At 60.3% G+C, this 20,244-nt stretch overlaps 1 protein-coding gene across 1 annotated transcript in view; it reads right to left on the reverse strand.

The window, feature by feature from the left end:
* The window catches only part of VAV2 (vav guanine nucleotide exchange factor 2), a 178,767-nt gene that overhangs the window by 68,623 nt on the left and 89,900 nt on the right, over positions 1-20,244 (reverse strand). Inside the window, exon 3 of the mRNA XM_082842727.1 lies at positions 14,348-14,406. Coding sequence (XP_082698853.1) covers positions 14,348-14,406 — 59 coding nt within the window. The remainder of the gene's footprint in view (positions 1-14,347; positions 14,407-20,244) is intronic.

Genomic DNA, 20,244 nt, shown 5'->3' on the forward strand with positions numbered 1-20,244 from the left:
GGCCACAAAGGTATAGACGGCAGGAGGAGGAAAGGGAAACCGGGAGGGCTTCCCGTAGGAGATGCCGGGGAGCTGACTTGGAGAGCAAGGTCTAATTTGAGTTCAGAGCTCCAGCCCTGCGTCAGACAGACGGGGGGCTGGAACGGGCCACACAGCTTCCTGGCCCCTGAGCTGGCCAAGGGACCTGAGTTAACTCACCTGTAAAATGGGTGAGTTAAAAATAAGCCACCTGCTCCACACACAGGCCGTGTATGAAGCTTCATGACGTGCGGTGTGGCTGTGCCCTCCCACAGGGCCTGGCCCGTAAGGAGGTGAGGTGATGGTCAAGATTGAGGGGCTGGAGGAAGCGGCCTGGGCAGAGGGGATCACCCCGGGCACACTCGGGGGTGTGCAGTCTCAGACAGGCTGGGGCAGAGCAGAAGCAGCTGAAGGGCCAGGTGGGGCAGGAGTCCGATGGGGACCAAGGCGGAGGGAGGGAGTGATGGATGGGCCGGCCCAGGTGCCACCACCAGGACCTTAAGCCCAAGTCAGCACAGAGGTAGGAGGTCTCGAGGTCCCCCTGTGACGTCTGCAGAGGCAGTCGGGGGACGAGGTGTGGCCGCGGCTCCAGGCGACCGGGGGAGACCCAAGTGAACCCCCAGATGCCAGCCAGGCAGTTTCAACCTTTGCTTCCAGAACCCTAGTGAGGCAGAGGGGGACACTGACCTTGGGTCAGGAAAGAATGGTTTGGTTCCCGCCATCCCATTGTCTGAGAGAGGGAGGGGCCTGGAGCTGCTGCTGAGACAGAGGAACGCGGTTTCTCAGCAGCTGCGATGCTCAACAGACTCTTGACTTTCCGGCCCGCTTCTCGGAACGGCTGCAGTTTGGAGCGGAAAGGCCAGCGGATCAGCGGGGCCGAGTCCCCTGCAGCCACTCGGCTGTTCTCCTTTCATGCCACCTTGACCTCTTCCCAGGGGACACCTGCCTGGCCTAGACGGGAAATCCCGGCGGCCTGCCAGGGCCCCGCCCGGATGGAACGCTCTAGAAAAGGCCATCGGGGAACAAGAGGCATCACAGAGAGGTCACACAGCCAGCACAGGGGCTTCCCAGAGCCACAGCCCTTACGGCCCGCCCCGCAACAGCCTCTCTTTCCAGCCCAAGGCCCAAGGCCACTTGCAGCCCCGTTTTCACCAGCAGACTCTGCACAAAAAGTTTCCGCACTGCTCACTCATGCGCCAGGGTCCCTTGGCCGCGCCCAAGCGCAGTCGGGGCCCCAGGGGATGGACCGGGGCAGGCTCGGCTCCAAGGAGGAAGCAGGCCGGGCAGGCGGGTGGCTCTGGCCAAGGCTCCAGAGCCCATCGGCTGCGGGGCAGGGATGGGGTCCCCCAACAGGGCAGCTCTGAGCATGCATGGAAAACTACACCCTGGAACACCCGGGCGGCTACTGGAAACGCTCTTCCCTTTTCTCCTTCTCCACGTGCAAAGCTGTCTGCTCCCCGAAATGCCCCTTCTGGCCCTGTGAGGCCTGTAACAGCAGAGCAGGGCCCCAGCTGCCCCCTGACCCTCCCCCTGCTCCCTGGTCACGGCCCGGCCGCACTGGACACGGTGACAGTGGCCCGTCTGGGTCACATCCGGGCACAGCAGTGAGAGTCAGAAAGAGAAGAACCGGTAGTTGGCTGTGCCAGGTGGGTGTCCAGTCCACACTGCTGGCTCTGGACGGTAAACCCGCTGGGACGTGTCAGAAAAGCAGATCTTCCGGGCTTCCCTGGTGGTGCAGTGGTTGAGAATCCGCCTGCCAATGCAGGGGACACAGGTTCGAGCCCTGGTCTGGGAAGATCCCATATGCCGCGGAGCAACTAAGCCCGTGCGCCACAACTACTGAGCCTGCGCTCTACAGCTCTCGAGCCACGACTACTGAGCCCACATGCCACAACTCCTGAAGGCCCCGCGCCTAGAGCCCGTGCTCCGCAACAAGAGAAGCCACCGCAATGAGAAGCCTGTGCACCGCAACAAAGAGTAGACCCCGCTCGCCACAACTAGAGGAAGCCCGCGTGCAGCAACGAAGACCCAACGCGTCCAAAAATAAAGAAATTTATTTTTTAAAAAAGCAGATCTTCCTCGTAGATACATGGAGGCTAGGACTAGCTGGGGACCCTCCTCAGGGATCTGGGGGGACCCGGAGTGGGGGTTCTGAAGAGACCACCAAGCCGCTGTGTGACCTCAGGCAAGACCCCTCCCCTCTCTGAGCCACGTTCTCCCACCTCCGAGAACAGATGGTGGCTGGGGGGCTGGGGTGTCAGAGCTGGAGGCACTCCTCTCCCCTCCCCCCACTTCCTGCCGGTCTGCTGGGAAGTGAAGGGTCAGCCCCTGGCCCTTCCACCAAGTCCTAAGAAGGCCTCTGCAGGCCCGCAGGGAGGGTCCCTCCCCTTGGTGGGTCCGCCAGGACCGAGAGGGCAAACCCGGGCCTGCCTGCAATCACCCCCGCCTCCCCACGCCTCTGGCCGGGGCAGGCATCACTAGTCGATCTCTGTGGCAGAGCTGGGGTGGGTGATGCTCCAGCTGGAAGACTGGTCTGCGGACTCCGGTTAGAGAAGCAGGTCCTCTTCCTGGGGCAGTTCTGGCCAGCCCTCCACCTACTGCCCAGAGGAGGGGACTGTTCCAGGGCAATCAGGCCAAGCTCCTACCGCCGGGCTGAGGGTCTAGGGTGGACGTAGGAGCACACACACCCTGCTGAAAGGACACAAGTGAAATCCAAGCCCTCCCCCCAGTTCACAAACGAGGGGTCCAGGAAAGGCCTCTGGATGGGGGTGTCCTCAGGTTTCCCCGTCAGTCACGACAGCCCCCCACGAGATGGGGGTTACTGTCTCATCACAAATGAGGACACCAACGCTCAGAGAGGTAGAGAAAGTTGCCCGAAGAGACCAGCCAGGAAGTGACAGAGCCGGGCTTGGAGCCAGGACTATTCCCAAGAGGGGTCAGAGCAGGGAGGAAGCCCAGGCGTCCGGCAGCATCTGGGCTGCAGCTCTTGGGTCATCCAGAGGGACTGACCTGCCAAGCGGGTGGGTGGGGTGTCACTCCCTGCACCGCCAGCCCCTCCTGTGGCCTATCGGGCTCTCGCTCCCCTCCCCCGAGCCACCATCTCTCCGGCCTGGACACCCACAGCAGCCCCTCACTGGTCCCGGCCTCCACCCTGGAGCCCCTGCAGTCCACACGGGGCCAGCAGTTTCTAGACAAAATCTCAGAGGCCACTGCCTGCTGAAACGACCCCCAGGGCTTCCCCTCCCACTCAGAGAGACCAGAGACCCCCCACCCTGCCCACCCCTCCCAACACCATCTTCCTCCCACCCCGGCCCCTCTCCATCCCACAGGGACACCAAGCACATCCCCTCCCCGCCCCCACCCCCCAGCACCTCTGCCTGGGCCTCCGATGCCCAGACCTGTCCACACTGGCTCTGCTCACACCTAGGGGGCCGGCCAGATCGAGGCCACGTCCTCGGAGAGGGGCACTGACCACTGCATCTGAGGGCCTCCGTCCCTCCCTCTGCCGCCGTAGCCTCAGACTCATGCCCCTGGAGCAGGTGCACACGACTGGTGACGGTGCAGGGCAAGGTGCGTGCCAGTGTTTGGGCAGCAGGCTGCTCTGGGCTCGTGTGAGGGCACGGACAGGACCGCTGCCCCCCACGTGTCCCGGGGGTCCGGCCTGGCTACTTCAGAGCAGAGGACTGGACTGCAGCCCTTCTGGATGGTGCCAGCCCTGGGTCTGGAGGTGGCCCTGGGCAGGGAGGGCTGGGCTCGGGCCAGCCGTCCAGCTCACCTTGGAGTCTGTAGGGCCGAGGGCCCAGCCAAGCCTCAGGGCCCGGCTCCAGACCTCGGCGTTGATCAGAACCACTGGTGCCTCACTGCTGCCCTCCTGGGAGGGGCCCGAGCCGGACGCCCATCCCATCCAAACCCCCCTCCCGGACTGCCAGTCAGATTCCCAAGCTGGAGAGACGTGCAGGGCCCGTGGGAGCTCAGTGGCAGGGCACCCAGCCTCCTGCAGCCGCCGAGCCCACCGGGGGCGGGGCCAGGACCACGCCTCGGCCGTTGGGCGGCCCCGCATCCCATCGCATGGTGGAGGGCCGGACCCTCCAGTGCCGAGCAGGGTACAGGCCTGCCCTGGTCTCCCTACCAGTGACCCCAAAGGGAAAAGTGAGGCTCAGCTGCCCCCAGGGTCAGCAGGTGAGACCCGAGGCTGGTTTCCCCGCCCCCAGAGGCCAGCTCCGCCAGGACCTGAGGCTGGAAGGGCCCAGAGATGCCCCGGGCAGCGGATCTGTGCCTGGGTCAGTGCTGGGCCCATGCCCCAGGACCCCTGACCCCCAGATGACTCCCACGGGAGTATGGGAGGATGAGGTCCCAGTTCCACCCCAACCGGCTGGGCAACCCTGAGCTAGAGGTGCCCTCTCGGGGCCTCAGCCTCCCCTGCAAAATGGGGTTGACTCCTGATTCCCGGGGTCCAGGTACGCGTTCTGTGAGCTGACCCATGGGGAGGGCTCCGCCCCATGTGTGTCGCTGCTGCTACGATGGGGGGGGGATGGGAAACGGGGGACAGGAGCAGCTCCGGAAAGGCCAACGCGCCTCACAGGACAGAACTGCACACCACGACCCGACCGATCACGTGACGGCCGTGACAACAGCAATCCCAGGAGTCAGCTCACACCTGGTGACTCTGTAGTAAAGGTCCAAAACAACGGGGACTGAACAAAGCTACGCATGAGATACAATAAGACTAATTTTACAGGAGCAACGAGGTGGAAGACCCGAAGTTAAGGGCGGTGGTTAACCATCCTTCCTGCTGGGGCCGCCGGGGCCAGGACCCGGGAGAGCAGCAGGTGGCCATACGTTTCCTTCTGCCCTGTGAGCTAGAAGGTTCTAGTTTGGGGGTTGAATGCGGGGCTCGTGAGACTTAAAAATAATTAAAAACTAAATAAATGAATCCATAAAAATAAAAGAAGGAAAACCGATAACCACGAGGGAGGAAGCAGGGAACGTCAAGGGAAGCCAGACAGACGGTCAATTCCAAGGGTCCCTTCTCTCCTGTCAAAATATCGCCACAAGTTGCCTAAAAATGAGGCGTATGGTGGTGGGGACCGGTGGCTGGGACCCGGTGCCTGAGCGTGAAGCCGGAGGTGAGGGAGACACGGCGGGCGGCGGGCAGGCTCAGGTGGCACGGGCTCCCCCACCGAGGGCTGGACGGTGCAGGGGCCCCTCCGAGGCAAGCCTGGCGGGGCCGTATCTGAGTTCACTGCACCAGTCCCTAAATGCCTGACCTCAGGCCAGCCCCCCAGGCTCTTGGCCTCAGTTTCCTCATCTCTAGAGCGGGACACAACAGTCCCTCCTCGCAGGGACGGGCAGCATCCCACAGCGGGGCAGGTTGAATTCCGGTCGCTGGACATCCTGGCTTCACCGACGGGGCGGGGCTGCAGGAGCCAGTGGGTGACTTGCTGGGTCTCCTTCCCCTGCCGCGGTGGCCACTCTGTTCCAGCAGGAGGCCGTCTGTCAGCCTGGCTCTGGGGGCAAGTGGCGTGGAGGGGAACACGGCCGACACACACGTGTCACTGCAGCAAGTCATCGAGACTCGGGGCTGTTTGCTGGCACTGAGGAGCCTGGTTCATCCTGACCGCAGCAGCAGCCGGCACAGAGGAGGGGCGCGACAGGAGACCCACAGTGGGAAGGATGACCCAGGTGACATCGGGGGGACTGTCCCTTTATTACCAAAGCCCCTCTCCCGACAGTGAGATGAGCGGGACTCAGGCTGACCCGAGCGCTGCTGTCACACCGTGTAACTGGATGTCCCCAAAGCACCAGAACACCGTTTGCAGATGATGCTGCACCTCCAGGCGGCAGGTCTGATTCGCTGGCTCGGCCGGTCCCCTCCCACCGGCCACAGCTGGGAGCAGAGCTCAGGGCTGCACAGAGCGCAGCGCTGACCTGGTGGCCCCAGAGCTGGGCTTGGGGGGCGGGGGCTGGTGGCTAGCAGGGCCACATCCCCCCACACCGCCGGCCACACCGCGATGTCACATTCTGTTCCAGAGCATTTTTAATGACCTCACATCCCTTCTGCATATGGATAAATCCCACTGCAAAACAGGACAAGATTTCCTTCTCCGTCTCTGAAAGCGAGCGGATAATGTTACACAGCTGCCCAATAAATGTTTAATGGTGGCATTTGCTGAGAAGGCAACGTTTGATTGTTTTGCCTGTTACAGAGTGAAGCAGTCTTTGCTCCCTAGAGGGAAGGACAAGCCTGGGGAGGGGGGCGGGGCTGGGGCTCCAGTGCCCGAGGACATTCTTACAGCCCCCAACACTGCATGTCGTTGGGGACAGGGCACCTGCCAGTGAGGACACCACTGTCCTTGGGGGCCCACCTCCCATCCCTGATAACTGGAGGGGGGCTCTGAATCCCAACCTCCCTGCCAGCCGCTGGCCTCCTCCTCGGCTGTCAGGTCTCAGGCTGGCAAGGGCTGTGCTGGGGCCGGGTCGGGGCTCCTGGGGGCCCTTGCTCAGCTTTCAGGAGTTGCAGCTTTGCGCCCCCACGCACCGGGGATGCCAGAGGCTGAGGGACCCCTGCCTGGGCCCCGTCCCAGAGCTCGCCGCCCAGCAAAACCCACATCCCCGGGCTTGAAACAACAGAACTTCATTCTCTTGGTGCTGGAGGCCCCAAATCCTGAAATCAAGGGGCAGGCAGGGCCACACGAGGCTCTGTGGGGAGCCCTCCGGCCTCTCCCAGCTCCCGGGGGCTCCAGACGGTCCTGGGCTTCGCAGCGTCGCTCCAGTCTCTGCCTCCGCCTCCGTCTCCAGGTCCCTCCCCTGTCCCTGGGTCCCTGCTCCGTGTGCCTCTTATAAGGACACCTGTCTTTGGACTTAAGGCCCACGGGGCAGTCAGGATGATCTCATCTCAAGATCTCTAATTTAATTACATCTGCAAAGACTTTTCCCCAAAGCTCACATTCACAGGTTCGGCGGCATATCTTCTTGGGGCCACCACTCGGCCCAGGACACCTGCCCTCCTGCGGGCTCACCGGGCGCCCCATGGGAAGCCAGGGCTGGGAGGCAGCGTCCTCAGGCCTCGCTTTGAGAACTGTGTTCGGGCCACTCCACACTGGCCCTCGCCCCGGGCTCCTTTTCAGAGAGCAGGAAACGCCCAGGGCTAAGAAAGCTGCTAAAAACCACACCGGCAGCCCAGACCCGGGTCTCTTAGGCCCTTAACCCCGTGCCTGTGGCCTGGGGTCGCGCTCCGGCTTCTCCCCGCACCCTGCCCTGCACACGGCTGCCTGTGACCGGGGTCCAGTGTCCATCTCCGCACCTGACAGTGACTGGTCCCCCACGTGTCCCAGCACCTGTGCAGGGCTGCTGGCATCCCCAAGCACTGACAGAATGAATGAATGGGCAAAGGAATGAATGAATGAGCAGATGACTCCCTGGGCCCCGTCACCACCTGCTCGGGAAGCTCTCTGGGCCTCAGTTTCCCCGTGTGTAAACGTGGGGGATGAAGGGCCAGGTGTGGGAGCCGAGGAACCGGAATGGGGAGATTCACACTCGACCTGCCCCAAGTCTCCCAGCCTCCCAGACAGGTGCGGGCAGATCCCCCATGCAGAGAGGGTCCTTCTCCTGCTCCTGTCCCTCAGCGCTCTGGACCTACTACGTGCCAGGCCCTGTGCTGAGACTGTCACGGCCATCTTGTGAATCCTCACAACAGCCCAGGGAGGGGGCTACCACTCTGACCCCACTTTACCCAGGAGGCCATGGAGGCTGGGGCCGTGCAGAAACTGACCCAGCGCCCCAGCACCGCCCCCAGTCGGCCGGGTCACTTCCTCATCCGCCCTCCACTGCAACACACTGTCGAGGGCCTGCTCCGTGCTGGGGATCACTCTGCCAGCCATTGACCACCTCAGAGCACCACGTGGAGACCAACCAACTGACGTTTACGTGAAAGAGGACAGATGGAGGAAGGGTGGCAGGACGGGGTGTGGACGGAGAAGCGGAAGCACAGATGGGTGCACGGATGAGGGCACAGGTGACGGGCAACTGGAAGAAGGGATGGACAGACGGATGGGTGGATGTGTAAGTGGACTGATGAGGGGGTGCAAGGAAGGATGGACGGACGGACAGACAGATGGTGGGTTGGATGGACAGGACAGCCGGGCAGGTGAATGGGAGGGAGCGAGTGAGGGTGGGGGAGGGGAGGGAACAACAATAAAAGCCCATTAGCTCGGCCAGATGCACATGTTCTGTGGGCAAACTGACAGCACGGGCACGTCTAACCGGCAACGACTGCGACGATCTGGGAGTGCGGCAGAGAGCCATTCAGCTGCGCTGCGTCTTTTTAAAGACCCCCGCCCGCGCGGAAGCTCCAGCTGGCTACTCACGGCCCGCCTGCCGGGCTGCATCCCGCTTCTCCTGACCCCCTCCAGCACGGATTACCTCCCCGCTGCCCCGCGGGAAACGGCCAGTTAACTTCTTTTTGAACAAACGTGTCCCCTTCCAGCTCTCGTGCCCACAGTGGTAGCGGCAGAGAGAAGCAGACACAGCGCTCCTTCAAAATTCTGCACAGGGGTGAGTGACGGGTGAAAGGAAGCGGCCCTCCCGGTGTCTGCGGTGGCGACGGACTCAGGAAGAGTCAACCGGCCACCGTCTGCCACCGTCTGTCAAGCACGCGGCCCACCTCCTCCATGCCGTCCTCCGGACAACCCCACTCACAGATGGGGCCCAGGCTCAGCTGCCGGTGGCAAGCACTCAGGTGTCCAGGGAAGGACGCTGCAGGCCCTGGATGGTGGGGAAGGTTCAGAGGCTCCGTGGTGCCTCCCGGGAGCTCCGTCCCCGTGGCCAGCGTGGACAGGACACGGCCTTGGTGTCGCCAAGGCCAGCGTTGGGTTCTCCCCGCTGCCCCAGGGCTGTCCCCTCCTCCCCGAGTGTGGGTCACTGTCACCAAGTGTGGGGAGAGGGTTCTCAGCAGGAGGTTTAATGCAACAGTAGATTCCTTCCCGGGAGGGGCCCTGCATGGAAGCAGGTGTCACCTTGTTAGGAGAATGCGAAAGGAATTCACACGCTGTGACCACTCTGTTCGCCAGGCGGGGGCCCCACACTGGCCTCAGCTGCCCCTCCTGATTCTGAGGTGGGTTCTGTGTGAGGACACCTGCGAGGCCAGAGTGGGGGGACAGGCCAGGCGGAGCCCCATCCGCACCTGCTCCCTCGAGCGAGGGCCTGGCCCACACAACATGCACCCCTTTGAGGCATGAAGCACCCCCCCCCCCCAGTGACAGCGGGTCACCAGCCTCGGCTGCCACGTCACAGCAGCTCCGGGGTCCTTGAAACACAGGAAACCAAACTGACCAGGCCTGACTGCCCACCCTCCCCTGCCTGCACGCCCTCCTCCAACACCTCCCAGACAGGAGCTCCCTCCCCACCAGCCTTGCCTCTGCCATGATGAGCACCCTCCCCTTCTAGAACCTTCTACAGAGCCCCAGGCAGGATCAGGAACACTGCAGGCGCCGCTGCCCCAACTGGTGGGATCCCTCCGTTCAGGTGAGAAGCGCTTGGGAGTAAGACAGGGGCGATGGCGGCACAACACTGAACGTGTGTGAGCTGCCACCGAACCGTGCACTTCAAAGGGACGAAGCTTAGGTGAAGTTTAGTGCAACTCAATAAAAAGCCAGAGGGCACGAGACAGGGTGGTGGGGCTGGGCTAGGACCAGGGAATCAAGGAAGGAGGCTGGTCCCTGCTCCCAGAAGCACTCAGCCCAGTGAGGACCCAGAGCCCAGCCCACCACCCGGACCCAGCGCGGCGTGTGTGCAGACGTCCACGCGCCTAGGGCGCCACGACAGGCCCCCACCCGCTCCTAAGGCTCCTGTCCCACGCCATCTGCATTCACTCCCACTGCTGCTGTCCCAAAGCACCACAGTGGCCCCAAGCGACACGGGTTTACTATCTTGCAGTTCCGGAAGGTGAGAAGTCTGCCATGGGTCTTAGGGACTAAAATCAAGGTGTCAGCAAGGCTGGCTCCTTCCGGAGGCTCCAGGGCAGGATCCGTTCCTCTTCCAGCTTCTGAGACGACCCGCGTTCCTTGGCACGTGGCCACATCACTGCAACCTCCTCTGTGTCATCACACCTCCTTCCTCTGACTCTGACCCTCCTGCCGCCCTCTTACAACTACAGATGTAAGTACATCTATAAAAACGTAACCTGCAGAGAACCGTTTCCCTGTCACACAGGGTCCAGGAGTTAGGAGGTGGATGTATCTTTTGGGGGGCCACCTGTCGGCCCACCACCCAGCCAGCAGCCCGTGGGCGTTCACAGAGTGTCAGGGGCTGCACTCAATCACGCTGCAGTGTACGGGCTCATGGCAACTTTGCATGGCAGGGAGAGCCTTCCCAGCCTACAGAAGAAGAGACAGAGGGTCCAAGAGCTTCCCTGTCTAAGGTCACTCAACAAGCAGGTGGCTGGCAGATGAGGCCTCTGCCGGCGGGGGGCGCCTTGGCTTCACCTTTCAGTTTCAGCCGCAGAGACGGTCTCACCGTCTCCTCCTTCCCAGCCATTCCCAGCCGTGATGATCCCTCAGTCTGGAGGGCCGGCTCCGGCTGCGACAAGGACCCACATCCCCACACGCTGAGCTGGGTGGCTCCCCAGGGATCACCCCCACGGCACACACACATCACTCCTGATCCCCCAGCCAGCACCAGGGTGCGGCTCTTAGATTAGGTCTCCTATTCATCTGCCTCTGAGAAGCATGATTGGGGCTTTTGTGGAAAATCGTCTCATTATGCACAGAGCAAGTGTTGTGAAAATGATCATTTTTCTGAAGGACCATGTTGGGCTCCTATCCAGCCATGAAAGAAAAGAGGAAGAGATTCGGCAGGGCTGCAGGCTTGGTCTGTGGGTTTTCAAAACAGAAGAGGGTTTGGCTAAAGGAACACCTTCTGCTAATTAACAACACTGTGAAATGCTCTTAAGGGAAGGGAGCACAGTTAGCGTTTTGTGTCAGCGCCGGTGGCTCCCAGAATGGTAAACTGCCCGCGAAGACTCAACCTGTACGGCGCACGAGGAGAGACGATTCAAATGCGTCGTGCTACAGGGGCAGTCGGAGCCTGCCTCCCAGGCTCAGGGTGGGTGAGCCGTGTGAAGTGATGGAGGTCCTGTCCCCAGGGGGCTGCGGAGGGAAGGGACCCTGGGAAAGTTCTGGATTGGGGCTCAGACAAGGAGGGAGAAGAAACACAGGGTGGGGATGGGGCACAGGGGAAACCGAGCGATACAGACGAGGAGGAGATGCAGGTGAGCAGGGCAGCTCTTCCTGCAAAGGCTCTGCTCCTCCCGGGAGGTCCTGCCTCTTCCTTTTGTCTGCAAACACCTCCCCCATCCCCTTCATTTCCCCCTCCCCCGTGTGCAGTAAAGGGTTAACTCAGCAGACCTGGGCTGCCCACACCCTGCACATTCAAGAAAGATCAGGCCCTGGTCCCGCGGCTCCCGGCAGGGACCTCTGTGCCCTTGGGATGTCCTGCTGATAAGAGCATCTTTGTCTACCTGGGGGGCCCTGGGCCCAGCCACAGAGTCTGGGAAATGATGGGGTTTATGGGGGGCCTAGGGCCCCACCGTACCAGCTCGACCTCTGCAGGGGCTGGAGGCTAAGGTCACCCACGTGGGCAGTCAGCCATGTCTACAGGACCCACCCCAAACGAGAACCTGGGCACCAAAGCTCAGGGGGACTTCGCTGGCTGGCAACCCTCACCCATGACATCACACATCGTTCTGGGAGAATGAAGCACTGTCCACGCAACTCCTCGGAGAGAGGAGACCTGGAAGCCTCGTGCGTCGTCTCTCCTGGACGCCAATCTATGTGCCTTTTCCATCTGCTAATTGTATCTGGTTCCTTTTGCTATAATAAACCAGAATCTTCAGTAGAGCAGCTTTGCTGAGTTCTCTGAGTCCCAGCGAATCGTCAGACGCGAGGGTGGTCTTGGGGGCCCCCGACGCACCCTGTTACATCACTGCAACAAACTACAGTATGTATTGAGCCCTTCCATGGGCCAACACTGACCTCGGGATTTACGTGCCGCATCTGAATGAACCCTGATGAGCCCCCTGGGTGAATCCCATGCACCGACTCAGAGAGGGGCTTCCCACACAGGCACACAGCCAACAGGTGCAGGGTTTACAGCCGGGTCTCACCACCTCCGCAGCCCAGATCGCAACCCTCTCTGCTCACCATCGCCCTGGGGCGGCCACCTTCAGGGCTGGGGTCTTCATTCCCCATCCAGGGGGCCACTGTGCCCACACACTGCCCGGGCGGCTCCCGGAATAGGGAGGGGAGAGGGCAGGTTTCCAAGCTCACCTGCCAGCCTCGGAGAGCACCACGGGAGCAGCCTGGGGGGCACCTGGGTTGTGGGGCGGGGGCCCTGGGACCATGGGGGCGGAGAGGTCAGGGGAGATGGGGGGATGGGGGCGAGAAGGCCAGGAGGGAGGGCACCGCCCCGTCCCCCAGGGGCCTCCACGCTGACCAGAGGTCACACGCCCGCTCTCAGGCCCCTCACCACCTTCTAAGCCACCGGCAGACCCTATGGCTGGCTGTCAACCCTCAGGGAAACTGAGGCTCCAGGAGCCTGTAGACAGGGCGGTCCCAGCCTCGGTCACGGGCCTCGGGCACGGCAGGGCACGGCGTGGGGAGCCTGGCACGGTGCTCAGGCCACCGCAGGACCGGGTCCAAGCACAGCCAGCTGGCTCGTCCGCCCCAGGGGCACCACGGGGCTCCCTGGCAGCAGGCCCCTGTTTGGGAGGACGTTTAATGGATTGAGAGAAAAGCTCACATTCTCACGCTACGTGACAAAGCAGAGAAAATGACTAACTTCTGTGGCAGGACTTCATTCCCGCCTACGTGTACATGCAGACACGCACACAGGTGGAGAATGTGCTGGAACGGGTGAGAGGCGACCCGGAACACCGCCTGTCGTCCCGGGCTAGCGGGGGAAAGAACGGACGACCGTTTCTGGGAAAAACACAAAAATCCACGTGCTGTCTTTGTATCCGGAAACAACTCGCTCTTCTCAATTAAACATTTTTAACGTGTCCCTATTACAGACAAAAGCTACAATGAAAACCAGCCCATGCAACTGGGGGCCTCACAGCGGAAGTTCTAGAACGTAGGCTGGGTGGTGGGTACAGGGGTTTCGTCTTAATGTTATTCCTTATACCCTAAACGCGTTATAAATATTCTCGAATATGTGTTTAATAGCAGCTTAAAAACATTTTTAAACAGCCTATCCTTCAGCTGACATTAAAAAAAAATCCTCAATTCAATGAAATTTCTGAGTCCTTGGAGAACCCGACAGAGAAAGAGGTTCTGGGTGGGTTCCCTAATATTTGCGTCTGTTCCGGTGACCCTCTGGACCTGGGCAAACAGCCCCACCAAGGGTCCCACTGCTGTAGGCACCCTGGTCCTGGGACCCCCAGCCCACGCATGTGCAGCGCCCCCTCCACGACAACACCAGGGGGAAGCCCCTCCGTAGTTCCACCACCCTCGCGAAGTCGCCTGCACCCAGCCAGGTGCGACCCCATCCACTCCACCCGCAGGAGGAGCTATTTCTGCCCCCCCAAGCTTCTCATCCCCCCCCTGCTAGCCCACAATCCCCAGGGACATCGAGGAAGGGAGGCCCCGTGCTTGTCCTCACCGGATATGGAAACCTGGTCTCGGTGACCCCAATCCATGGGTCAGACTATACAATGACCAGTCCTCACCTGGGGCTGCCGCCCCGTCCCCCTCCCCCGTGGCCGGCATGCCCCCATTCCCCCATCTCCCCTGACCCCCTCCGCCCTCACAGTTCCAGGGCCCCTCGCCCCACGACGTCCACGTGTCAGGGACGAGAGATCAGACCAACGGGGGCCATGGGATTCTCTGCAATCCAAGCAGAATTAAAGCCGAGAGTGGAGAGATTCCTGCCGGGAGGCCCGCAGCCCCAAGCAGACAGGTCCCCTGGCTCGGCCCCATCACAGCAAACAAACACTGCTACTTCATGCGAGGCAAGACCCACTTCTGATGCATTTAGGTAGGCAATGATCTGTGAAAGGATTAATTTGCTGATCTTATTACCTAAATCGAGAGAGATTTTGCAGCCATCAGTAACACGCTGCAAGATTTCCCCGGTGTGAGCTGAAGCCTCTCCCCTCCTCCCCGCCCCTTCCAGCCGCTGCCAACAGGCAACCCGACAACATGCTGAAAATTCATGAGAAAGACACAGGGCAGACGGTGTCTGCTCAAAACTCCAATATCTGCGACAGGGCACGCGGGCGGCGGATGAAGATGAAAGGGCAGGCACTCAGCAGCGCGCGTTCCGCGAAGCTCACCTGATCCCTTTGGTCTGAGCCAAGTTGTGCAGGGAGAGCCTCGACACGGCCGAGATGACCTGGGGGGAGACGAAAAGATGCTTCTGTAATTTCACCAGAAAGCCTAAAGTCATCATAAAACTGTCATGAAGTGTTTTGTAGGTGTCGAGAACAGTTCACTGAGCCCATTTCATCTTGGTAAACAATAACAAAAGAAAACACAGCATAAGATTTTTTAGGCAAGACACCTCTTTTGTATTTGACGTGCAAAATATGTCATTTTGGTGCACTAATATCTGCTGAGGGCTGCCGCACGCCCGGCGCAGCGCCCTGGAGAGGAGCAGGGCTGGGCTCACAGCCCGCCTCTGCCGACTCCCGGGGCTCCGACATCAACCACTCCCTGAGTCTCGTTCTCCCCCAGGAGAGGGTCTGCCTCATTGGGGCCACTGAGAGCCTGTCTGCTCAGACATCATGCCTACAAAGTGCTCACCCCAGGCTCCTGTTCTGCAAGTTACCATGTGATTAATAACAACTCCTGTTCCGAGTAGGTGCTGATACATTTCAGAGATGGGGAAACAGTGGCCCAGAGAGGTCAAGAGATTTCCCCAAGGTGACACAGCAGCCCAGGGCACAGCGTAGACGCAAACATCCCAGCATAATGCTCCCTTCCCTTCCAGCCCCTCCTCTCTCCAGTAGGACCATTTAAACAGATGCCCGGCGCCCTGGGGGGTCGGAGTATAGAGGGAAAACGAAGCAGCCCAGGTTCAGATTTCATGAGGGGATCCCAGCAGGCTCTCCCCAGACGGACAAGACTTGTCAAACTCAAATTCCCGAAGTGCTCGGCGAGAAGCACTTCCATCTGCCACCCCTGCCCCAACCCGGTCCTGCCCTGTGTCCAGCCCCCTCCAGATACGCAGGACCCACCCAGCTCCCAGCCTCAGAGGCCTCCACGTGGCCATTCCACAGATCTCCAAAATGACCAGCGGCAAGCAGGGGTGAGGCTCCACAGATGGTCACGGGGTAATGGAGGCCAGGAGAGGGCGGTGACTGACCCCGAACACAGCGTAACACACCCGAGAATGACTCACAGCTCACACAAGCTGCTCACGATTCCCGGCAGGACTGACGGGGCACCTGCCGTGCCAGACACCTGAGCACCGAGGAGGCAGGGGCAAGCCGCGACTCTGAGAGCCAGCTGCGTGTGCACGGGTGCGGGTGTGTGGGGGGGTGTGGGTGCACGTCTGAGGACGAGGAACATGAACGTGGCCCGTGATGACCACTTGCTAAAGTCACAGACACCCTCTGCTGAGCGCTGGCTGTCTCAGAAACTGAGTCTGATGGGCCTTTCATGGCCATCATCCCAGCAAATCCTCACACCCCTAAAGGCCAGGCCTGCTGTGCACACTTGGGAGACGGGAAAACTGAGGCTAGGTCACCTTCCCGAAGTCCCCCATCCGGGACACACGCCTCAGACTTCCTTGTGGGCAGCTCTCCTTCTAGCAGCAATTTCTTTTTAAAAAAGAGGGGGAGAGAACCCCAAACCATACAGAAGGGCCCTTTCTCAGCTGGCGAGACGGCAGATTGGGCCAACAAGCTGAGTGCTGTGCGCTGTCTTCCGGTAGGGGTTCTATTTCAGGGGCCGGGACGCACGGAAGTTATGAATGCAAAGAATGACAGGGTTCTTCTGTGTTTTCTCAGACAAGACTCAATGGGTTTATTGTGCAGCTGGCCCAGCCAGGGCTCCCACACTTGTGTGCTCCGAGAGGCCTTTCACAGACAACGAGCAACTTGGCTTCTGCTGTTATTCTTGGCTTTCAAGGGCTCTAAATATTTAGGAAGAACAAAAATTAAAGCAATGTTGCTTGATGTCCTTATAGTTACTAGACAGAATGCTGGAAGTGTTAGGGCCAAAGGGCTTAGCAACTAGAGGGCACACAGGCCACCCCTCTCCTACGCCTACCGTGGCAGACATTACTAATCAACTGCCGCACTCCTCCGCGTGGAGCCAGACACAGGCCTAGAGTCCTTCCTGCGGAGTCCACACAAGGCACCAGCAGCCTGTCAGCATCGGCACAGGAGACGAAACCCGTCTGCCAACCTGCAGTCAGGGCCGAGGCCGAGTCTCATACAGGTGGAGCCCAGGACAGGGAGGAACTGCCACAGCGGAGTGAGCTGAGGCCAGGAGACCGGTCCCTGCGTCCACGTGTCCACAGTCCCAGCGGACAGAATGGCTTCTCCTGCTGCCAGGACCACAGCAAAGCTCAGTCCTGAGCTCTCAGTCGCTCTGCTCCAGGCTGGAACCTGTCACTAGCAGTTTGTAAAGGGCTCCGCTCTGGATGTATATCACCAGACAGGAGCAGCTCCTTAAACGGGGTTAACAGGATTAACTGTCCCAGCTCTGCCGGAGGTGCCCTGCCCCTCGCTCCGCGTGGGCTGTGCATTTCTTGGCTGGTGTCTGTGCAAGAAGGGAAATCTCAGGTCTCACCAGGGGGGACCTCACTCCAGTGACCAGAGGCCCAGGGCAGGAGCTGCTGGGAACAGACATGGGACCCCTCAGAGCCATGGGGTCAGATGAGGGGCACTGGCCCCGCGTGAAAGGTTAGGGGTGTGGGGGGCGTGAAGCACCTCAGCGGCTTCCCGAGGCACCTTTGGCCGGTGCCTGCCCCACTCCCAGGATGGAGGAGCTGGGCTTCCCCAGGGGCATCACTCTCCCGTGATGATGAAAAACCTCCTGGCCCACAGTCCCTGCCAACTCCTCTGAAAATGTAAATGTCAAAGGATGACATTTCCCCAACTTTTATCTCCATTTCTCATCTGCATCCCTGATAATGAATGAAAAGACACGGCACCTGCTCTCCCTCCTCCCTCCCTCTTCCCCTTCCCTCCACATACAAGCGGCTCAGACCTTTGGGCTCAGCGATCCACCAACTGTTCCCGCCTGGGCCCACGGAGCCTCAGCTCCAGGCAAACAAAGAAACGTGTGTGCAGGGGCCGGGCAGGGGATTGACAGGAGAAGGGTGTGCGCCCACGGGGACCAGTCCTGCTGGGAGGGGAAACGTGCACGGCCAACTCCCCAAAGCCACGGCTGTCTGTGCTGTTCACTTGCATCTACGTCTTGACTGTGACCTTTAATGTTTCAGCTCCTTTAAGACTCGGTGAAGGAACAAGAACGGGTGTGACAGCCCAGAGGCTGGGAGGCCGGGGTCCGGGGTCTGGACCCTGGACGGCAGTCTTGGCCCCGTCGCCACCAGGCGTGGCCTGCTTCGACCCTGCAGCTCTCCACCTGGCCTCCATCCAGGCAGACAGATTCCCAGACACCGGTGGCCAATCAGCTTCCACACGTGCATGGGAGGACCTTTAGAATGCAGACCCCCGGGCCCAGGGCAAAGGCTCAGACAGAGGTGGCGGCTCCTCCTCAGAAGGTGGCCCAAGCAGAGCATGTGTGGGGCCCGGCTGGGGGCCACCAGGGCGGGTCTGGGCTGCAGCCAGATGGTCTGCTGGGGAGGAAGAGCCCAGACAGTCCTGGGTTCAAATCCGGCCCCCCTGCCTCAGTTTGCCTGTCTGTGAAATGGGGGAGAAAAGCGTGTCTCTCATGTGACTCTGCAGGACTCGGCGGAACGTGTGTCAGGTGGCTGGCCTGCAGCAGGTGCTCACAAACGGCTCACAGAAGGGGGTTTTGCACAACCAGGGGAGCGAGGAGATCCACGTGGTGATTACGGGTTGCCTCACCCACCCCCTATTCGGATGAAAACACAGGAAGAGGGCGAAGCTCCTGGCTTCAGGCTCGCGCCTTTGTTACGACTTAAAAAGAGGAGATCAGGACAAGGGCTGAAGAGGCAGACGGAGGCCAGAGGCCGAGGGAGAGATGGAGAGATGAGGAGACAGAGAGGGGATCTCGGACTCCAAAAAGCAGCATCATTCAGGGGTCTCCAGGGGTAGACAGGGATGACATCCCGAGGCCTCCGGGCAGCTCTGGACCCGTTACCCCTTTGCTGAAGCCTCTGCTGAAACCTGCATGGGGAAGCAGCCAGACAGCAGCCTCAAGGGCCTGGCCCCGAGTGGGCGGAGACAGCTCTGGGCTGCCGGGCTTGCCACCCTCCTCTGCTCGGGTCGTCCCTGGGCTGCAGGAGGCCCAGCCATAATCAGTCAGCCTCCTGCCCAGCAAGGGCTGTAACTCGGGTGAGGACTCACCTTACTGCTCCGGGGCAGAGTTTGCAAACTGCAGGTGGTGACCCACTGGTGAGGCGTAAACTTGGACGGGTCCTAACGGCATTTTTTCAGTGAAGTAGGATAGGATGGGACGGAAAAGGATGGGACGGGACGGGAAGGGATGGGATGGCGTGGGATGGGATGATATGGGATGGTAAGGGGTGGGGGTGGGGGAGATGGGATGGGATAGGACAGGACAGACAATACCAGAAAACAGAAGTAAATTAAGTATGATCTCATGAAAATTTTGTTTCAGTCTAGAGGACATGAATGATTTTAGCTTCTCTGACTTAGTCACTCATCAAATGTTTAATGCGCGCGGCTGAGTGCAGGCACCGTGCCTCGTGGTCGGGACGTAATAGAGGGTGGATCAGATTCAGGGCCACTTTGCTCCCCAACAGACGCCATCTCAGAGCTGCGAGAGCCCCAGGAGGCTCCCTCCCATGAGATAGGCTGGACTGAAATTGTGGCCCCATTTTACAGACAGGAATTCAAGGCCCAGTGACCCGCAGACTCGCTCAAGCTTACACAGTCAGCTGTGGCTCTGAGAGGAGAACCTTCTGTTATCCCCCCCGCTGTACCTTCGGTGGGGTGGGGGAGGGGTCCGTGACATGTCTCTCAGCCTCCATGCTTTCCCCTTTCCCTACAGGGCGAGCAGAGGCCATGGTTCTAGGGGCTCCATGCAGACAGCTTCAGGCATCCCAGACAATCGACACCTTTCATGTCCCATGGTCAGCTTTTCCAAGCTCTTCTGGGGCTGGCATCACATCTGACCTTCAAAACCAGGCTCTGAGCTGCCTCTTCACATTTCACAGGTGAAAAAACTGCAGCTCACCGAGTTTATATGATGGCCTAAATCACAGAGTGACTTAAAGAATGCTCAAAGGATATCTGGGGATTCGGGTGGGTGTGTGGACGAGCAGACATGCAGATGGGTGGGTGAATGGGGGATGGGTGGATGATCCATTGGTTGGATGGGTGGACAGATGGACAGACAGACAGATGGGTAGGTGGATGATGAATGGATGAATGCACGGACAGATCGACAGATGGGTGGATGGGTGGACGGACAGATGGACAGACAGGATCAACAGCAAAGGTTCCAATGAGAACCTGCCTCCCAATCCCCACTTCTTAATTATGAGAACCTGAGCTACTGTTTATTGAGCCCTTACTAAGTGTCATAGGATTGGCATGGCGCAAACATGGTTCCTGTATGGAAGGTTCTCTCCCCCAACTCTCCACTTACTAGATGCAGACGCTGGGGACTAGAGAGAACACGAACCCTGCCCCAGGTCACCCAGCAGTAAGTGGCTGACTTAGGAACTGGACCCAGTCTGTGTCAGCCGAGCCCGTGCTCCCATCAGCTGCACCGTACTCCACACGGGAGCCCGCAGTGGGCAAAAAAACCCCCAACTCCTCTTCCAGGCCCCACCAGACCACATCTTCCAGCCTCGCCTGCAGTTACTGGGAACAGACATCAAGCAGGCTGCTTTGCAGACCTAGCTCACGGAACCGCCCTGCTCCTGGGGTGACCTTGGAAGCCCCACTTAAAGGTGGCAAAGCCGCCATCAGCCTGGATCCCAGAAGGCCTGCGTGGAGCAGAGGCCACACACGCACGCACGCACGCGCACACACTCTCTGCCCACTGGGAAACTCTCTGAACTGTTCCGCCACCTCCCGTGTAAGCCAGCCCAGCCCAGGTCTAT

Source organism: Leucopleurus acutus, assembly GCF_964270905.1.
Source record: "Leucopleurus acutus genome assembly, chromosome: 7".
Taxonomy (NCBI): Eukaryota; Metazoa; Chordata; class Mammalia; order Artiodactyla; family Delphinidae; genus Leucopleurus; species Leucopleurus acutus.